This window comes from Bombyx mandarina, chromosome 15 (genome assembly GCF_030267445.1).
Source record: "Bombyx mandarina strain Sakado chromosome 15, ASM3026744v2".
Taxonomy (NCBI): domain Eukaryota; kingdom Metazoa; phylum Arthropoda; class Insecta; order Lepidoptera; family Bombycidae; genus Bombyx; species Bombyx mandarina.
The window spans coordinates 11,783,841-11,803,478 of record NC_143221.1 but is presented as its reverse complement, the minus strand read 5'-3'; the positions used below and the strand labels follow the sequence as shown (position 1 = coordinate 11,803,478).

The 19,638-nt window shown below is 39.9% G+C and overlaps 1 protein-coding gene across 1 annotated transcript in view; it reads right to left on the bottom strand.

The window, feature by feature from the left end:
- Window positions 1–156: 156 nt before the first annotated feature.
- The window catches only part of RasGAP1 (Ras GTPase activating protein 1), a 32,047-nt gene continuing 12,565 nt past the window's right edge, over window positions 157–19,638 (bottom strand). Inside the window, exons 3-16 of the mRNA XM_028186258.2 lie at window positions 12,102–12,903; window positions 11,866–11,981; window positions 11,022–11,214; window positions 10,185–10,333; window positions 9,892–10,108; window positions 9,222–9,425; window positions 8,857–9,000; window positions 8,355–8,449; window positions 7,534–7,641; window positions 6,635–6,771; window positions 5,782–5,923; window positions 4,808–4,995; window positions 3,196–3,328; window positions 157–3,117 (exon numbers count right to left, since the gene is read on the bottom strand). Of these exons, the coding sequence (XP_028042059.2) occupies window positions 1,950–3,117; window positions 3,196–3,328; window positions 4,808–4,995; window positions 5,782–5,923; window positions 6,635–6,771; window positions 7,534–7,641; window positions 8,355–8,449; window positions 8,857–9,000; window positions 9,222–9,425; window positions 9,892–10,108; window positions 10,185–10,333; window positions 11,022–11,214; window positions 11,866–11,981; window positions 12,102–12,903 (3,796 nt within the window). The 3' untranslated portion in view covers window positions 157–1,949. The remainder of the gene's footprint in view (window positions 3,118–3,195; window positions 3,329–4,807; window positions 4,996–5,781; window positions 5,924–6,634; window positions 6,772–7,533; window positions 7,642–8,354; window positions 8,450–8,856; window positions 9,001–9,221; window positions 9,426–9,891; window positions 10,109–10,184; window positions 10,334–11,021; window positions 11,215–11,865; window positions 11,982–12,101; window positions 12,904–19,638) is intronic.

Below are 19,638 nucleotides of genomic sequence, written 5' to 3'. Positions count from 1 at the left end.
TCTCTTTTCTTTCTTCGTTTCTTGCTATAATATGCCATTGTTGCCTAATTTATAAAAACAAAAAAAACACAAATATCAAACTATATTGCGTTTGATATTTGAAATTGTAATCCTTGATTCACTTGATCTTGATCACTAAATTAAACAAAACTGATGTACATTTTAATTTCAGTGAAGTTTATTAACAAAATGAAAAAAAAAGATGAAATAAATAACATTTTATGTTTATAATAATTATTCATTTGTACATTTTTTTCTTGTGTGTAATCTGATGAAAAACGCTTTTTTTATTGTTTTTAGGCTTACTTTGTAATAAATAGGCTGGCCACTGTGTGTGAGTTGTTTGGATACGTTTTACATCACATTATACATTATTAAAATTCTTTTACATACGAGAAGAGCAGCTAGGACATACAATGCTATACATATTGATGTTGGACTTTTAGACAATGCTATAATTAAATATTGAGTAAATTTATTGTACATTTGAATTTTTATTTTCAGAACGTCCTAAATATGAGTAATTATTAACAATAATATCTTTATATGCAAAATATTTAAGATTTAGAACATTATATTTTTTTGTTACAAGGAATTTTGTGTAACATTGTAATGCCATCATCGTAGAGATATTTGAGTAGACTTATTCATAAATATTTATCGTTTTTTCGTGTCGTTACCAAGAAAAAATACTCCTTGAATTTTATAAAAAGAAAGTTTAATCTAGCAACAGTCACGTAGACCATGGTGTAAAAGTGCAAAAAATTGACAAAATTCGATGGCTCACTTGATAGTTAGACGTTAAATCATCACTTTAATATTAATACTGCTTTACATTTTTTCTTTTGTTAAACTATACACAGGTATAACAATGCTGGCAGTGAATTCGTAATTTATTTCGGAATAATCTCTTTTTAAAGTTTCGTTTCTGTTCTTTTTAACATATTTTGCAACAGAACAATGTTAAGCAACAGAATATTGGACGAAATCGTAGGGTTAAGTTCCCACCATAAACATTCAAATCCATTTTAAGGAAACATACACTGATTATATGCCTGTGACATTGTTATTTCTATGTATTAGAACTTAAACACATACATATATTTTGGAGCATAACAAGACTAAATCCATGAAATCTTTTAAATGTTTTAAAACAATTCACACAGTTTCAGTTACATACTTTAGAAACACTAAAGTATTGTTTCCTTATAAATTCCTAAGTGTATGTAAATGTTTATGTACAATAAATATTATTTATTAAATTAATAACAAAACTATAGATGACAATTTTCTGATAATAACAGACAAATTTTCCTCATAACTTATAACAATTTTAGGCACTAGACAGTCAAAGGCAAAGTGATTTTGATGAGTAAATGCATCCTTACATTAAAAGTTTTATTTTACAACTTGGCACTATACTTAAATACGTTGACAGTGTAATAGCCGCCAAAATACCTTAGAATAACTAGTCAATAAGTCAAATCTTTTTAATACAAAAAATATCGATAAAACTAAATTTATAATTAAAAATAATTTTTTAGAGCAATTTTAATATTCGAATTCCTCGAATCTTTTATAATTGACTATGTACATACATCATACATTTAAACTAGATCTAAAATATTTAAAAATATGAGCCGAGTGTGTAAAGTGAATCACAGATTAAGTATAATATTGTGTTAACCCGAAGGTCGTGGCCGCAGACAGACCTCACTTGTACTAAGGCCCTTAATGATGTACATAACAGACACACGCCTTGACAGGGACACGTCTAATATCAAAACATGCATACTTAAGTACATTCATATAGTGCAAGCAATGTATTATTTGAAACTGACAAATTCATAAGGCAAAATGTAGCTCAGATGTACAACAAAACAGGTCGCAAGTTTGATATCCTCGTTCGATGGAAAAATATATTATTTGGAGTTTGTTCTCGAGCGACGTTAAAGGCGGATGTCGGTAGAGGCAGTGGCCAACAGCGAGGCGGAATGCTGCGGCCGCCACGACGCACCTTCCGCCTCGCCTGGGGACTTTCGGTTCGCCTCCTGCGGCCCGTACCTGTGCAGACTCAGGAACTTCAAGTTGGCGACGATCGATGAGTTCATGGGGCGCGGGGGGATGTTGACTGTGGTGGCGGAGCGCTCGATGCGCCGCGGACGAGCCTCCTCCGCAGTCAGCTCCAGCGACCGTCCGCGCCCCGTCAGCCTCGCCTGACCGAAACGCGGAGTCAAGCGCCCGAACATGTTGTCTTTTTCTTCACGTCGGGAGTTGCCCGTCGCCTCTTCAAGAGGTTTTGGTTTCCGTTTAAAAAAAAAGGGAGTTAGACGTTCAGCGAAAAGCCGCGATGAGGAAGCGGTGCGAGCTGCTTCCGGCACGTTAGAAGTCGAACTGGATGTTTTGAGGGGTCGAGTCGGACTGATCCGAGATCGGGTCGGGTTTGATTTCCGCTGTACGCTCGAACGTTGGAACGGTTCATTAGATTGGTCGACGGCCTCCGAAGCCTCCTCCCCAAAGTTCTCCGGTACTGGAGATTCGTCTTCGCACACTCTGAGCACACAGTATGATCCGCGTTGTAGTTCATCGATCAAACTGTCATCTGTGGAGACGGCGTCGGCAGCGCTAGAGGGACGCGGCGGCTCGACGGGGCGGGGACGGGTGCGGGGCGGCACCGCGGGAGGAGGCTCGTCATCAAGAGCGCGGGCCCGACTCACGAAGTCTGACATCAGCTCGTACTCTCGACATCGCGGCGGAGGTTCAACCGGCACATAGTCGGCAGGAGGGTCGATGAAGGCGCGGGGAGGCGATAGTCGTGCCGGTTTGGGCGGCCGAGCGGGTCGCTCCGACGCGTCGCTGTCGTCGGCCGGCTCGTGCCGCAAGCAGGACATGGCGAGGTATCCGCTACCGGCGGAGCGCGTCGACTTGCCGGACGAGCGCTCGTCGGCGTGCCGGCGCAGCGACTCTGTGCTCGAAGTCATGTCGTTGCGCCGCAGCGGCTTACCGTCGAGATCGACCGCAGCGTCGCTGCGCCAATTTCGCCACGGCAACCCGCCGCAGTCCACCCCTCCTGCTCCGGCTAAGTGTAAATAGTTGTCGTCGCCTATTGGCGCTTGTCTGCAACAATTGTTTGAAATACTTTTTTAAGAAATACTTTTAGTTTAATGAATATTAACGTATAGAAAAATTCCTTACTTGCTTCCGTATTTAGTTTCTCGAGCTAGCGACCGTCGGTATATTCGATGCTGGTGCTCTAGGTTAAACATAGCCTCTTGCAACTCTCGTAGGGTAGCCGCTTCTGCCTCACGTTCTTCTATACTCGTAGTTACTGGAAACGAAACAATAATTAAATAAAACAAACACAAGTATAATAACCGGCAAACTTCTTGAGCATTTGTCGACGTAGTGGGGGTAAGTTTGCGCATGGTACACTCACGTGCAAAAACATTACTTACTCTGCGTCATAATGCTATTAAATTATTAAAATCAACATATGTATTTATTTATATATTTATTAGAACATCAACAAAACATATAGGTTAATAATTGTAATAATTTAATCTTGGGGTAAAATAGATATTCCTTCTATTAAGTCAAAACTAGAGCTGTTGCCAGGTCTTGGTTCAGTTGAAGCGAAGCTGGTATTTGTAATTTTTTTTTCGTTATCATAATCTTGACCATCATCATCATCACTGTTTTCATCACCCGAGTCGCTATCATCGTGATGAGTCGACATAGGGCTCATCGGCGTAGTTTACAACTCGGTCGATTCGGTCTTCTTTTTTGTCTATAATTAATTATTTTTTGAAGATATTCGATTCGTAGTAATCGAATGTTACTTTTTTCATTTACCAGCTTCCGATTATTTTCTGTCCTTTTTTTCCATCTGAAGCCTAGCTCTTTCATAATCCGTCGTAAGCTTAATTCCGAGCCATTAAAATTTATATCTTCTTTAAATTTTTCGAAGCCTTTCTACGGTACGGAGTTTCGCTGCTTGTTATGTAGTTATTATGATTACATCTTTTTATTACAGATTGAACGAAACTATCCATTCCGGTAACTTTCTTCTTCCCTGATCTTTTCTTACCCGGAGTCCGAAACACGGCGAGCAAGCCAGAGCCTTTAGCTTCGTTAATAATGCACCTAACAGTACTCACTAATGTTTTTGTTGCTTCCGAAGTCTGTTTTAATTTTTCCATATCATTCTTCCCATGTTTTATAAAGAAGCAATATACGTCGTACACAAATTTTCTACCCTTTCTTTTAAGTACTACACCAGTTTGTCACGGCATAGTGTATGTTTTATAAAAAATCAACAAACACTCAACAAATAGCAATGGCAACAAAGTCCACAAGCAATTATAACAAATAACTTAACGATTAATAACGATAGACTTTCCACTGTACGCAAGCGTACTTTTGGGAGCAAGCGGAATGAGGGCGCAGTGCGGGACGCAGGGTTCGACTGATCTACCAATAACGCGCTCGATACGATTTCCCCTGCCGTCGCGCCTCACCCTCACCACCAAAGTGATCTAAAATTCGGTTCTGCGCAGTCAAGGTCATTTGCTCACGAAGTTTGCCGATTACTATAAATAACGATAAGATTTTGATTGCAGTGTGCTTAGTGCGAGTTTCTTAACGTTCTCGATAGCGTAAAAGTTAGCTCATATTTGTATGGAGTGGGGTCACTTGCGTACGTTTGCCGCTAGGGGCGCTGTTCCAACTGCATACAAAACTGGCTTAACTTTTACGCTATCGAGAACGTTAAGAATCTCGCACTAAGCATACTGAACGTGGTACTCACGTTGAGGTCGGTGTAGCCTGTCGTCGAGTGCGGCGGCGTGCGAGACGAGCAGCGCGTGCAGCCGCTGCAGGTCCCGCGCCGGGTCGAGCCGCAGCGCCAGAGCGACGCCGGCCGCGGTGCCGTCCCCCGCCTCCATGCCGTTCTCTGTCCCACCGCAACCTTCCGCTACTGCTTCCGTGCGACCGCAACTGAACAAAACAAATTCATCATACATAAATCACTAATAAAATCGTAACATGCTTCAATTATTGTTGAAGCGATCAATGAACCGTGTCCATATAGGTAGGTTCTTAGTTGTTTATATTGGTTAACGGGCTCATGGCATACCTGGTGTAAAATGATCACCCAAACTCATAGAAATTCGTTATAGCGGCATTCATCTTGTAATATCTACCTAAAATTTCAACTGAATTGTATAGGGGTTGTCTCGCCCTTCTAAACATAACGCATGAGGGCTCCCGGCAAAAATAGGCAGGATGATGGTGATCGTTCGTGCAACCTCACCATACAGCCTGCCATCAAACGGAATGAAAAAAAAAAACCGACTGGCGATCACTGCAGTACAGTATAATACTCAGAGGACGCTACGACATCCAAGAGAGATGGGGTGGTACTATTCTAGGACGACACCGCACAGCCAGCCAGCGTCATGTAGGTATGGAGTGAAATAGGGCCCAGAGGAATACTACAATTGCGTAAATTATTTTACAGGGTGTACAAAGTAACCTTTCTTGAGGCCGTTAAAAAGAATAATGTACTTCGAAATCATTAAGTTCTGGAAAAACTCGTATTAACACATGACACACAGATAAGATGTTGCCTAATCTCAACTGGTAGTCACTAGAGCCCGTATACCGGAGACACCGCTAACTGAATGCCGCGGCCCACGCGTTGCGGAAGGTTAATAACGTCTTAATTGCTTATGTAATAACAACCGTCCACCAGGGTAGTTCTCAAGTACACAGTTCCAGTACCAGGTCCAGTGCGTGTCTGCGTAGTAGCCGGTGTGCAGTGGCGCGGCGGGCGAGCGGCGGCACAGCGCCAGCAACATGCGCACCCACTCGGCTCGCTCCACGCAGTTACTCGCCTGAACAAACATCACGCGCTCGTGGTGCACTGTGGGAATAGACAATGCTACTCAATAATGGAACTTTATTATGATCATTATTTGAACTAGAAATTGAAGTCGTCGTGGCCTAAAGGATAAGAGACGTCCGGTGCATTCGTTTTGAGCGATGCACCGGTGTTCGAATCCCAGGCGGGTACCAATTTTTCTAATGAAATACGTACTCAACAAATGTTCTCGATTGACTTCCACGGTGAAGGAATAACAACGTGTATTAAAAATTAAACCCGCAAATTTTAATTTGCGTAATTACTGGTGGTAGGACCTCTTGTGAGTCCGCACGGGTAGGTACCACCACCCCGCCTATTTCTGCCGTGAAACAGTAATGCGTTTCGGTTTGAAGGGTGGGGCAGCCGTTGTAACTATACTGAGACCTTAGAACTTATATCTCAAGGTCGGTGGCGCATTTACGTCGTAGATGTCTATGAGCTCCAGTAACCACTTAATACCAGATGGGCTGTGAGCTCGTCCACCCATCTAAGCAATAAAAAAAATACATTAGGGTCATATTTGGTTGCCAAATAAAATATGGAATAACACGCTTTTTTAAATGTAGCCCCTCGCCCTCTAGATATAGGGTGGCAAGGGTGATAAGTAAATTCAAATAACAAGCAGGAAGCACTAAACCGATGACACCAACCCAGAGAGGGCGTTGTGTGGATTATACACAACAATACTGAAGACTAGAGCTACTACTTTACCTATCTGAAATATGTTGTTGGTCCCGAGCGGCGCGCCGGCCGGCGGACAGTCCACGGGCGCCACGGCGAGCACGCCCGACAGCGACAGTCGCTGGGCGCCGCCGCGCGCCCCGCACCGGGACCACACCAGCTCGCCGCTGTAACACGCAAACCCGCCTTTGAGACTTTCCAAAATAGTGATATTGTGATTACTGCTTACTCGTTAATAGAACCGTCAGTTGGCAGCAATGGTTTGTACCACAGAATGTATGTAATTTTAATTCAGTACTAGTGGACCCGCAGTAGTCGAAATTCGACTATAATTTATTGAAATTAATTTTTATTTTATTTTTATTGCCCTTGTAGGCAGACGAGCATACGGCCCACCTGATGGTGAGTGGTTACCGTCGCCCATGGACTTCAGCAATGCCAGGCGCAGAACCAAGCCGCTGCCTACCGCTTAATACTCTCCACAAGCCTCGTTTGAAGAAGGACATGTCATGGTGCTAAGGAAGCACCGTTTGAACATTATTACAGTTTTATTATCAAAGTCTAATATACTTCTGTAATCATAGATTTCGCCAAGACTACACTTTAGACAAATAATATTAACCTATTCTCAATTTGACCACAAACTTTAAGCAACAAGAAAAGTTTGACAATAAACAAAGAGTTATAATATGTATGTGTCAAATACATAGCAGTGTGTGTGTAATGTTTTTTTCATTGATTTAATGTATTATTAATTCATAATAACTAAAAAATATTAGCATTTTTTCTGCGTTCCTTCTCTATATTCTCTATAAGTGTAGGTAATTTCATACATCTCCGTCCGTGCCATTTTCGTAAAAAGGGGTACAAAGTATTTACGTATTAATTTAAAGATATACAGTAAGATATGTTGTAAAGAGAGTAAGTACCTCGTGAGTCGGAAGTGCCTCCGTTTGGCGTGCGCGTGCGGAGCGCGAGTCCAGCGTCGTCGGGGCGAGCCGCCACCCCGCACTCCTTCAGAACGTTTGATCATCGTCCTGGTTACAATTACATCCTTTTTATAAATAAAATAAATAAGTCGTTACTATTACTGTTTCACTTAACTATACGTTCTAGATAATAATAACTTAAATTGAAATCTAACTTATAATCAAGTATTACGTTTGGCGTTCGGTGTTTTGGTTTTCGAAATCGCTTGTCTCTCGACAAAGACCTCCTCTAAAGATTGCCAATATTCTCCATTTTTGGCTGTTCGACTCCAATTTTATTATCCAGTAAAAAATAAAATAGCTTCTTCTTCAAATATACATTTATAATAAATGTTATCGCGACATAACATAACGATCTAAAGTTCATCATTGGTTGTGATGTAAACATTTTAGCATCTTTACCATACACAAAGAGTATTTCCGAACAGCCAATCATATTTTTATAATGTTTTAAAAATATTGAAATTTTCATATGAATTTCAATATGGACAGATCCATTCTGTAGGATAACTGGGAAAATTTTGGTAATAATAATAATGCTTCGACTTCATATTCCTGATAATGACATCTATAGGCTGCAGTAATCTCAAAAGTATGTGAGTATGTAAGACTAGTGAAATCATTATACATATTTAAAACATACATACCCATATCTGATCCGGGTAGGTAGGCGGCATGAATAAATTAAATGATTTAAAAAGTTTCAATATCAAATATATATTCATACGTTATTTTAATACATGATTATAAAAATATCTTACCCTTCTTTAAGTAACACAGGCGTCTCTTGTACGTTGTTGTTCTGTGTGTCTGTGCTCGTTGATATTATTTCTAGAAACTGCTTTATTGCTTGCACCTGTAAACCGAAATTTAAATTATTTCTGTAGGTAGTGTCCTATAATATTATTGTTGATTGGCGAGCGGTTATACTATAAGTTAGATAACTTGAGACGGGTGAGATCGCAGTTAAGCGGTTACCGAAATAGGTAGCGCTAGAAATTGCCACTTTGAGACGGTGAAAGCAATTACATAATATCATGTCCCGAACACTTGCAATCGCTGCAGAAACAGGCAGATACTGTGAAGGATACTACGAAATAGCGGTCACATTTCACTTAGATTTTAATTTTAAATTCAGGGAGGAGAACGATTACCCGACGACATCTTATCATTTGGGAACCTTATGCGCGTAAGCGTAAGCCTAATTTCTATAGTGAAACAAAGGATTGGACGAATCAAAGTTCAAAGTAAATAAATGCTCACATGTCTTGGCGTGCAGAAGCTTCTGTACAGTTCAGCCATGTACTCCTCTTTACAGACCTGCTGCGCAGACCTACTGCTCACCAAGTTCCCCAGCGACTGGATCGTCTTGGAGATCAATGTCAAGGTTCTGTTGGTTTGCGGATCCTGTCAAAGAGTTACATTTTGTTACTATTAGTTTTAAAATTTCGCATTTGAATGAAACTTTACAGTATAAATTGTGCAAATCAATGTCTCAAAAGAGATATACAGTGGCTTCTGCTTTGTAGTCTTCTGTCTCTGTCATTCAGTTGTATGAGAAATTTCAGTGTGGAGTAGTGTCGCTACAAGGTTGTACTCTCACAGTTGCTTTATTTGATTCTACTTACAATTTGTTCTGTTGTGAGGTCAAACAGCCTGGGTCCGAGTATGGCGGGCGCAAAGAATCTCAAGAAAATGAATCCCGAGACGACAGAATACCGCACTTCCGCGTTCCTGGGGAAGTGTCGCGCCGCACATTGCCGCAGCGCGTCGAACAGTCTGCACATCGTGGCCGGACACATCGCGTACGACGACGTTATCGCACCGAACACCTGTCATGAAAACGTTCACCTTTACAATTATGTAAACTTGTCTATACTATGTGTACTTTTATTTCAGAGGCGCCTTCCTTGTCGATGTTTTATCCGGCATCTATTTCGTTGCCGAACAACAACGTCAGCGCTCGAGACGGGCCCGTACGTAATATTATTATAATTAAGATTAGAGATGTATTAATTCTAAGAGACATAGAGATAATTCTAAGGCTATTTGGTTTATGTGATATTTCGCTTAATACGCGACATTTATCGTTGTAATTAAAGGTGCGGTTTTGTTATTAGTATCAACAGCTCGATTATTTTAATTGAACTTCAATTAAGTTTACTCATTTCAAATAATTGGAGAAGTTTTTTGTTATGACATTTTTTACAAATTATGTTTCTCCTGTAGAGTTGTAAAAATGTCGCTTAAACCAAACATCCTTTCCGCCCTCGATAATATCATGTGAAACTCAATTACCCGTTCAACGTAGTCTTTCAAGTTGGTCAAATTAGCGGTAATAGCGGCAGAGGGTTTGACCCTGGCCGGGTCTATCTCGCAAGGTCGCTTCTCTGCGAGCACAGCGGCGAGAGTGGGCCGCAGCACGGCACGTAAGTAAGACGCGCCACTGAGCCGCATCGCCTCGTCCATCATTTTAGACACCAGCGTGTTGCCTCTGAATATTGTGGTCGCATCACTGAAAATAATCATCCAAGATTATTGCACTCGGAAGATGAAATGCTAACTTGAGAACTGATTCGACCGAGACTTACGTAAGAGCCGATATTTCGGAATCGGCGAGTTCTTTGACGATGGGAACGATGAGATCGTGATGCATAAACAGTCTTACTAGGGGTTGAGCTGCGTCCGTCTTGCTCGCAACAATCTCGCCCAGGATGTACACCGCCGACGCTGTCGTGGGCTGCAACACGCAATGAGCAAAATTACGTTGGAGATTAATCTCAAGACCATTTACATTGTCAATCCTCACGGTTAAGTGCACTATCCTGCCTATTCCAGTGGGACAATTATTTCTAGCTCATTAAAACTCAAATGTTCGTAATCAGACCACCGTAGTATCATTTTATTCTGTAAGTCGAACCATCATGAACGACCATCAATAGGCAGGCAATAAATAATAAATTAAACGAAAATAATTAGTAATTTATAAAGTCACATTTAGAACGATATACATAATCAAACAGGAAACATCCTTGTAGTAATGAATGTTACATTAATGTTTCCGTTAGTATGCTATATTTGTTGACTTGCACATTATTTTTTTTCCATGTATATATACACCAATATTATACATAATAAGTATAACGGTAGCATAAATAAATATTTTTCACCGAAAACTAGCAAATTAAATAATTTTATATTGTATTTCAGTAGACAACAATTGAGAATAGTAGTAAGTGTGAACACTGGGCATGAGCTAATCATTTATTTGCACCAAATACTAGACCCTCTGTGTACAGGACACATCGAAGTCTGACAACAGATTTACTAACGTGCCGCTCTAGTGTGCAAAATTGGCCACCGGATTTCACATCTCAGGTCTCTGGACGGAATCGTTCTGGGAGATGGGATCGATTATCAAAACATACCTTCTGATGCACACTTCGGAGGAAGAGTTCCTCGAGGCTGCGGTAGTGGTTCTTGGGGAAGACGTGGTCGACGGTGTACTGCAGCAGCAGCCTCAGCGAGCCCAGCGTGGCGCTGCCCGCCGCCGACAGCCGCGTGCCGGGCGGGGTGGCGCCGCGGGACAGGGCGCCGCCCGCGCGCGACGTCAGGAAGAACCTGCACCGACAGCGTAATTTGAATATTGATTTCGAAACTGGTGGTAGGACCTCTTCAGTCCGCACGGGTAGGTGAGTCGAAGTCGTCGTGGCCTAAAGGATAAAACGTCCGGTGCATTCGTGCTGAGCGATGCAACGGCGTTCGAATCCCGCAGGCGGGTATCAATTTTTCTAATGAAATACGTACTCAACAAATGTTCAAGATTGACTTCCACGGTGAAAGAATAATACCGTGTAATAAAAATCAAACCCGCAAAATTATAATTTGCGTAATTACTGGTGGTAGGACCTCTCGAGAGTCCGCGCGGGTAGGTACCACCGCCCTGCCTATCTCTGCCGTGAAGCAGTAATGCGTTTCGGTTTGAAAGGCGGGGTAGCCGTTGTAACTATACTGAGACCTTAGAACTTATATCTCAAGGTGGGTGGGGCATTTACGTTGTAGATGTCTATGGGCTCCAGTAACCACTTAACACCAGGTGGGCTGTGAGATCATACACCCATCTAAGCAATAAAAAATAAAAAAAACTTATTTTAAAACTTCTAATAGGGAAAAAATGATACCGCTGAGCCACTACATCAATCGACATACAAACGACTAAAATGGGGTTTCAAAATTGTTTGACTGAGTATCGAAATGGACAGCAGAACTCACCAAGCTCGCAAGGGCGAGGGCGTCGGTTGCCGCAGCTGCAGTCGCACTTCGCCAAGAAATATGGGCGTGGTCGCATCGTGCCACACCGACACCCTGGCTTCGCACGCTAAGCCGGCCTGCGCGAATGATGAGCGTTAACTTTGTTGTATGGAAATAATAACATTCGCATGTGTGGTTAATAGAATAGAAAGGACAGAATGAAATGGAAATTAATGTTATTTTTTTTGTATAATTACCGTTTGGGAGCCGTCTTTGTCTTTTGGGTCCGCTTCCATTACGAGATCAAAACAAAATATTTCATCAAATTGAGGGTTGACAGTCTTCTTTTTGGGTTTGGTGCGTTTCTCGACTCTCCGTCCGTTCGAGTATAGTAACGTGACGAGAGCGAAGGGGTCGCACTGTCCATTCTTGGTGGTGAGCTCTGAACATTCGAGCACTCGCAGGCGTATGGTGTCGTAGCCGACCCTGGCCGCGCAGTGCCGCTCCGGGTCGGACCAGTAGTCGGCGGCGGTGGGAGTGGGCGAGGTGTCGGTCTCGGGCATGGCGTGCAGGGGCGGCTTCGAGCGTGACGTCAGCTGTGCTCGATCCTTCAGGCTCTCCGACCGCGACAGAGACATGGCGGGCTCTGTCGCCACGCTCAGCAGCTTCTTGCTCGTCGAGCTCGAGCAAGATCCTAATCTCATGCTCTCCTTACAATACTCCGATAATCTCACGAGATTGTTCTGTTTGCTCTTCGTCGAGCAGTTGTCGGCGGCCGGGTCCGGGTCGGGGGGCTTCGGCTCCATCCGTAACCGCTTTCTCGAATCCTCGAGGGTGAGTTCGATGTAAGCTTTCCCCTGCACCTCTGAGTCTGCGTCGACCGGTCGCAGCGCGAACCAGTGGTCTGTGTTGTTGTACCGGTGCAGGTCTTCTCGTTTGATTGCAACTTTTCCGAGCACTTTGTCCTGTTTGAGATGTTTGTCACGATCGAACACGTATATTGATAAGTACCGAAATCGTCTGGGAACTTCAAACTGGAACTCTTCTCCGAAAAATGGGCTGAAACGAAATGACAAAATATAGGTTAGTATTGATAAGGCCTTCTAAAACTTCTAGCCAAAGCCTATGGGTGCACTTGACCCACACAACGTTAATTACGCTGCAATAATTTGAGGTCCGCACGTGGTTTCAAAGTCTCAATTGGTTTTATAATAACGGATATTAAAATTTCTTTAAAAATGGAAACCATTATTACTTCCCCGCAGAAATACAACTCCTGTACCATTCCATGTGTGCTCATAGAATACTAAAAATCATCATAAGCAGATAGGTACAAAAATAAACCGAAAAAACTAATGATCTATTTGGCCTAGTTATTTGACCGAATTATTATTACCTTAACACATAACAAGAATTATCTTCGTTCCTTCATTAAAATATTCACCAAACAACATTTTAGGTAGTCAAATCTGTGCAATCTAACGAACATGGCTTGAGAATCCTATGTCAGAGACCAGCCAAACTCAAATCAGGATATAATAATGTTAAGTGGTTACGACACATAGAGGCTAACAACAGCACGTGACTCAATATAATATGTCCAATACAATATTTTCGCAATTATTACCTCCTAGATTACCGGATATGGATACATTTATTTCTGTTATGGTATTTTCGTTAGCAATACATTGAGACGATTAAACGATATTCGGACGTTGTTAACTTCTTGCAAATAATGACTAGAATCTGCATGCCATTGCTACTCACGAAACCTACGTCCGTTGTCACCACATTAATGTATTAAGCTTGTTTAAATTTCGCAAGAATATAACGTATTGTGAACAGACCGATTGTTTCACTTAATTTTTTTTAAATATTTCTATATTTTAAAATATGTAGTTTAGTTAAAGTTGACCGTTAGGCATTTTATAAACATATTTTTTGTGCTATTAAAGTAATTTAAGCAATAACAGTAAAATTACTATAGAAGTGTATCAGTTATTTATGATACGTATTAGCAAAAAAGTATATGAAAATATGATGTACAAGCGTAAGTTCCACCTTTTTGTGTACTACTCTGTCAAAGGTCCTGGTAAAAGATCAATCAACTTTTTTTGTAGGCAGACGAGTATACGGCCCACCTGATGGTGAGTGGTTACTGTCGCCCATGGACTTCAGTAATGCCAGGGGCAGAGCCAAGCCGCTGTCTAAAAAATATGTTATGTTAGCAAAAATGTTAGTTATTCATCCAAATTTGCTTTATCATTTTCAAAGTATGTTCCTTCAGAACGCTAGCCATATTAATAATCAAAGTATCAAAAAATATTTTAAGCGCTTTTTCCGGAATTGAGTTCAGTTCCCGTCGCGAATTCTCCTTTATTTCCTATACTTAGTGAATTAATTTAGGAAAAAGAATGAAGACGGCTGGAGCCATATATGTGTTATTGTCCGTTACGAAATTGCTATACGCACTAATTTTGATATAAAAAAACAGCACTGAATTAATCTAAATAATAGATGCAATTCAAACTCCGCGCTTAAATGGAAAACACTCGTGCCAATCTATTAATAAAAAAAAATTGAATTTGAAACCGTATGTAAATAAAACATCTATTTCCGATACATGTTTGACTGGATGTATGTGCTTTTGTTCGTTAAATTATTGGTTCGAAGTTAAAACAAAAAAACGATAAGACCGCATTTCATGAAACTTTTTGCTCAAGCTTATGATTAAAAACAGAGCACATTTATGATATTGTAATTAGTTTTTTTTACACAAAAAATAAACTGGTAATAGTAAATTCCCGTTTGCGTGAATATAAAACTTACAAACTTACACATATATAGCTAGCATACTACATAGTTTCCGACCAACAAATACTGGAATAACAATTTAAAATGCAAACCGATTATCAAAAATGTTATGTAGTCTAATATAATTCGTCAACATCGATCCAACATCGAATGGTAACAAGACTTCCGGTAACCTTGCTGTTTTATTTACATTTGATAACGTTTATATTACTATCATATCAACCAACACGCGAGGACTTAGAGATAGACCGATATTGAGTATAAACATATCGCATAGATATGTTGTTTCCGATTTAGGATGTAAACAATACCTACATGTAATATTCATGTGAAATCTGTTTTTAGATACGAATCTTGTCTGTCTTAAATAGAGATAACGATAGTTCTTATATAGTATCTTAGGCATTTCATTCTTAATTTAATTTATATTTTTAATTCGAATTCGATGCATTACAATTATTATAATCGTTTTAAATGAGTCCTTGATGTATAATAATGTTGGCGAGGCAATACGGTTGGCAGCAAACGTATGAGCTATTTGTAAAACATGATAATAACCGTATAAAGGGGTTTATTGACTTATGAGTGCATAGCTTTAAGAAAGTGGGAGCAGTGGTTCAGTTACAGGCGCATCCGGTACCGGTATTTATAAGCCGGAGCCGGAACCAGCGTCGGCTGAATGCGCGGGGAGCACGCTTTATTAATGCACTTGTTATAACGCACCGCGTTCGTGTTTCAATAAAGGGCGTGACGCAGGGCGAAAATACAAAAAAAAAAAAATTGCTTGAATGGGTGGACGAGCTCACAGCCCTCCTGGTGTTAAGTGGTTACTTGAGCCCATAGACATGTACAACGTAAATGCGCCACCCACCTTGAGATATAAGTTCTAAGGTCTAAGTATAGTTACAACGGCTGCCCAACCCTTCAAACCGAAACGCATTACTGCTTCACGGCAGAAATAGACAGAGTGGTGGTACCTACCCGCGCGCACTCACAAGAGGTCTCACCACCAGTTAAACTAACATACAATATAGCACGCTATACATTTTGTATGAACTATCAAGATGCTTTCAGACTACGCTATAATATAACAGCATATATGTAATAATAAAGCTCAGCACAACAATATCGCGCACCATATATTGTTATTGTCACGTTCACACTGTACTGTACTACATATTATTGGCTAAGTATACGCTGCTATAGGTACTATATGGCACTATAGTCACAGTGAAAGCAGCTTTACACATGGTTAAGATAATATATATTTGATAGTTCATACAAAATGTGTAGCGAGCGATATTGTATGTTAAGATAAAATATTATAGTATCTTCGCCGTGTGTGACGCCCTTTATGCTTTTACATCTACTGGCCACTGTTCGGGGCGTGTCCAAATTATTTTTAAAACTAAACAAGTATGTGGTTTAAAGAAAAAAAAAAAACCATTATTACATAATTGCTTACATTGTCAATGACCGTTTAATGGTGTTTAATTAATTTTAAATGTTACTCAATTAAGGTATCCACATTCCTTGTTTTATGTTATTTGGATTACAGAATGACTCATTTTATTTATTACACGTATACGTTTATTTCTATTGGCATCAATTGCAGAGAAGTCTTCCGATAAACGACAACTTCATAGGTACAACCATATCGCTGGCTATTTTATTTATAGTAAGAGATTCTTCATCGATCATTATGTAACGTGGAACTAGCTCAGTTGTCTATATACTCTGTATACGTACATCCTGTACTACTAAAGCGTCAGCCCACTGAGTTTCTCGCCGGATCTTCTCAGTGGGTCGCGTTTCCGATCCGGTGGTAGATTCTGCGAAGCCCTGTGAGCTCACCTACTCGCCTGGTGACGCTGATATGGTCTTTCAACAACATCAGTTAGGTTTAAAAAAAACTATAGCATAACGTAACGACGCCCATTACGAATAGCGAAGCATCACCTTATTAATTTAAAATCCAAAAGACGAATCTCCTAAACTTCAAACCGTTGCTTTGTATGAATGGACACGGGGTTTCGTATTTTTCGTATGTATACATTCGATTTATACCTACTGTCAACAATGCTATGCGTTGTCGGTGCGTTATCATATCCTTATTTGCTTGTACGTAAACATTTCAATTTGAAAACATGACGAATAAAATAGAGACTTTATGTTAAATTGTCGAGTGTGAGATGTAATTTAAATATATACTAGAGGTCCCGCAGTAGTCGAAATTCGACTATAATTAATTGGAATTGTAAGTTTGTACACTATTATGATTGTATTTTATACTTCTATAATCACAAATTTTGCCAAGGCTACACTATAAAAAATATTAACAAAAGCTAAACAATATATTTAATCTTTTCTCAATTTGACAACAGACGTCAAGAAAAAAAGTTTGACAATAAATAGTATGCATGCGTGTGTGCGCCAAATACATGGTATGTAGTGTATGTAATGTTTTCTTTATTGATTTAATGTATCTTTTATACATTATTTTTAAAAAATATTAGCATTGTGCACTTCTTCTCTGTATTCTCTATAAGTGTGGAAAATTTCATACTCCTCCGTCCGCGCAATTTTCGTAAAAAGGGATACAAAGTTTTTGCTTCACGTATTAATATATAGATATAAAAATACTTTGTTTTTCGACTACCCATTTAAGGGCTTCTCAATATCTCAGAACCGAGTAGACATTCAGTGCTTCATATTTTATTATGAAACAGGCGTGGCATTACTACTAGAGAACACGCGTTTAATCTGATTAGCTGGATACGCTTGTGTGGAACGGAAGTTGTACACAGCACGACCCGCACTTGACGCGCTTTTTAAATAGGACACAACGGCACACCTACATCACTACACGCGTTGCCGCTATGAACACGACGTACAAACGCAAAATAGCACGGGGGCCAGGAATCCAGAGCAATGCACTTAAGATTGCCGCGTCCGTTTCGTGGACCACTCGGACGCGAATATCGTTTTACGTACCACCAAGTTCCGGTACTAATTTATCACTTGAAAGCTTCCGTTTGTGGAACGGCCTCAGGGCTAAATAAGTATACGGTTTACGACTGTACTCATCGCATATTTGTTTAATGAACAACATCGCCGCCTTATGGCTTCATGAATAAGACTGATTACAACGTGCATTTGTATTTATTTATTTATTTATTTACTAGTGATCCCGCAGTAGTCGAAATTCGACTATAATTAATTGAAATTATAAGTTTCAACATTATTATGGTTCTATTGTTACAGATTTCACCAAGACTACACTATAGACAAATACTCGTAATATTACCTTTAGACTTTTAGCAATAACAAAAGTTTGACAAACAAAGAGTATATGCGTGTCAAATACGTGATAGTGTGTGTAATCTTTTCTTTATTGATTCAATGTATTTTTAATCCATAATATTAAAAAAATATTAGCATTTTGCACTTCTTCTCTATGTTCTCTATAAGTGTCGGAAATTTCATACTCCTCCGTCCGCGCAATTTTCGTAAAAAGGGGTACAAAGTTTTTGCTTCACGTATTAATATATAGATTACGGTATACATAAATATGTTCTAGTTTCCTTTCCCGTTTCAATATAAATTTTAACTACATTATTATGTAAGTTGTTTATCGGTGGCGCCTTTATGACGCATCTGTCAAAACTACACAGACGTATGTACATAGTAAGCGCATTGATAAGGTATCGCGAGACAAAGAACCCATTAAAATGACGAGTGACGTGACATTTCCTTCGATATCCACAAGTGGCCGCCCTCACCTCTTGGGTCACTAAATTATTATCGCTTCCGTTCATTAACAAACAAGCGAACACATCAACTATCTGAAGTTGTTATGCGTTAATTTTAACTTCACTAAAAATCGATTAAGAAAGTATACGTTGATAAAATTATACACGTACATAGTTTAAAAATTATTATTATATATATAAATGAAAATTCAATAAACTTTAGTGTTAATTATGATGTCTAGTGATGAACGAATCTCTTAAGTCTTATATAATCGAGTCGATATTTTATATACGTAAATAATAAGTATTTAAGTAAGCTGGATACACATTTTGATGTATTAAAAATGATTCAACATCGTATCCTGCATTCGAGAATTGAATTTTTAAGCTGAATACGGTCAAACAAAACCCTAAGGCCATTCATTGGTTCTCTTGGAGCGTGTTCCATTGATGGCGGGAGCTGAATGGCGAGGGGTGGAACGGAAGGGACGTTCCACGCGGTCGCACGTACCGGAAGCACATCCGGGACGTGGCGCGCCGCCGCAGTGCCGCCCTTATAACAACGCCTCCCCTAAACCGCTACATGATTACGAACTTTATTTTTTAACAGTTTGATGTTAATACCGAGATTCATTTCAGTGTGCTTAGTGCGAGTTTTTTAACGTTCTCGATAGCGAAAAAGTTAGCTCAATTTTGTATGCAGTTGGAACAGCGCCCCTAGCGGCAAATATGAGCTAACTTTTACGTTATCGAGAACGTTAAAAAACTCGCACTAAGCACACTGTATATTTCAAGTGCATTAACCATATTTATATTTTACTAGTAGACATCGTAGTGCCTCAATCGATAAATAAAAGACCTAAACTTTTGTATAAAATAAACTTAAAACAAACAAAAGGAATCCGTCCGACGGAGGACACATCAAAGGAAAAACAATATTGTTATTTTTATTTAATTCCGAGCATTTTCATATTTATCTACCTTTTAAACCTTCTCTGGACTTCCACAAATAATTCAAGACCAAAATTAGCCAAATCGGTCCAGCCGTTCTCGAGTTTTAGCGAGACTAACGAACAGAAATTCATGTTTATATATAGAGATAAGCTATAAGATGGAATGTTTTATTTAATTTTATTTTTTATTGCCTAGATTAGTGGACGAGCTCACAGCCCGCCTGGTTTGAAGTGGTTACCGGACCCTATAGACATCTACAATGTAAATGCTGCCA